This window comes from Charadrius vociferus, unplaced genomic scaffold (genome assembly GCF_000708025.1).
Source record: "Charadrius vociferus isolate BGI_N301 unplaced genomic scaffold, ASM70802v2 scaffold636, whole genome shotgun sequence".
Taxonomy (NCBI): Eukaryota; Metazoa; Chordata; class Aves; order Charadriiformes; family Charadriidae; genus Charadrius; species Charadrius vociferus.
Window position 1 is genome coordinate 997285 of NW_009649189.1, and position 587 is coordinate 997871.

The 587-nt window shown below is 69.0% G+C and overlaps 1 protein-coding gene across 1 annotated transcript in view; it reads left to right on the plus strand.

The window, feature by feature from the left end:
* ABHD11 (abhydrolase domain containing 11) overlaps window positions 1-587 on the plus strand; it is an 8145-nt gene that overhangs the window by 763 nt on the left and 6795 nt on the right. Inside the window, exon 2 of the mRNA XM_009888873.1 lies at window positions 413-458. Within this exon, the coding sequence (XP_009887175.1) occupies window positions 413-458 (46 nt within the window). The remainder of the gene's footprint in view (window positions 1-412; window positions 459-587) is intronic.

Sequence of the window (587 nt, forward strand, 5' to 3'; positions counted from 1 at the left end):
CGCAGGGGAGAGGGAACACCCCAAACCCCGCGTCGGCTGCTGGATGCACGTGAGCGGGGATGCAGCACCCCGGGGCGGTTTCTGCTGTCACCTCCTGCTCGCCCCCGGGGTGCTGGGTACGCCGTGGGGATGCCCACCGTGAGCGTCCCCCCCCTCCCCGCCAGCGCAGGTGACCTTCTCACGGCACGGGCCACCAAACCAGCGATGCTCCCGTGACCTTTGGTCCAACCTTCATCTGGGGTCACCACGCACCTGTGACTCCATGTGCCCACCCCACCTTGTCCCTATCCCGGGGGAGCTGCTGCGGGCGATGCTCCCCATCCCTTCTCTGTGGGGGGAGAGCAGAGGGGCTGCAGCGGGGTGGTGGGATGCAGGAGCAGGAGGGATGGGGATGCTCCCAGGACCCCCACAGGGATGCCGGCCTCGCTCAGCTGCTTTCGGTAAACACCGGCAAGCCGGTTTGCTCGCCACAAGAATGCATCCCGAAGCGCGCGGTGGCGGCCGGCACCCCGAAACCCCGGTGATTTGCCCCTTCCTCCATCGTGAGTCAGGCGGCGGCGGCTGCCCCGGGCCGGCACGACACCGAG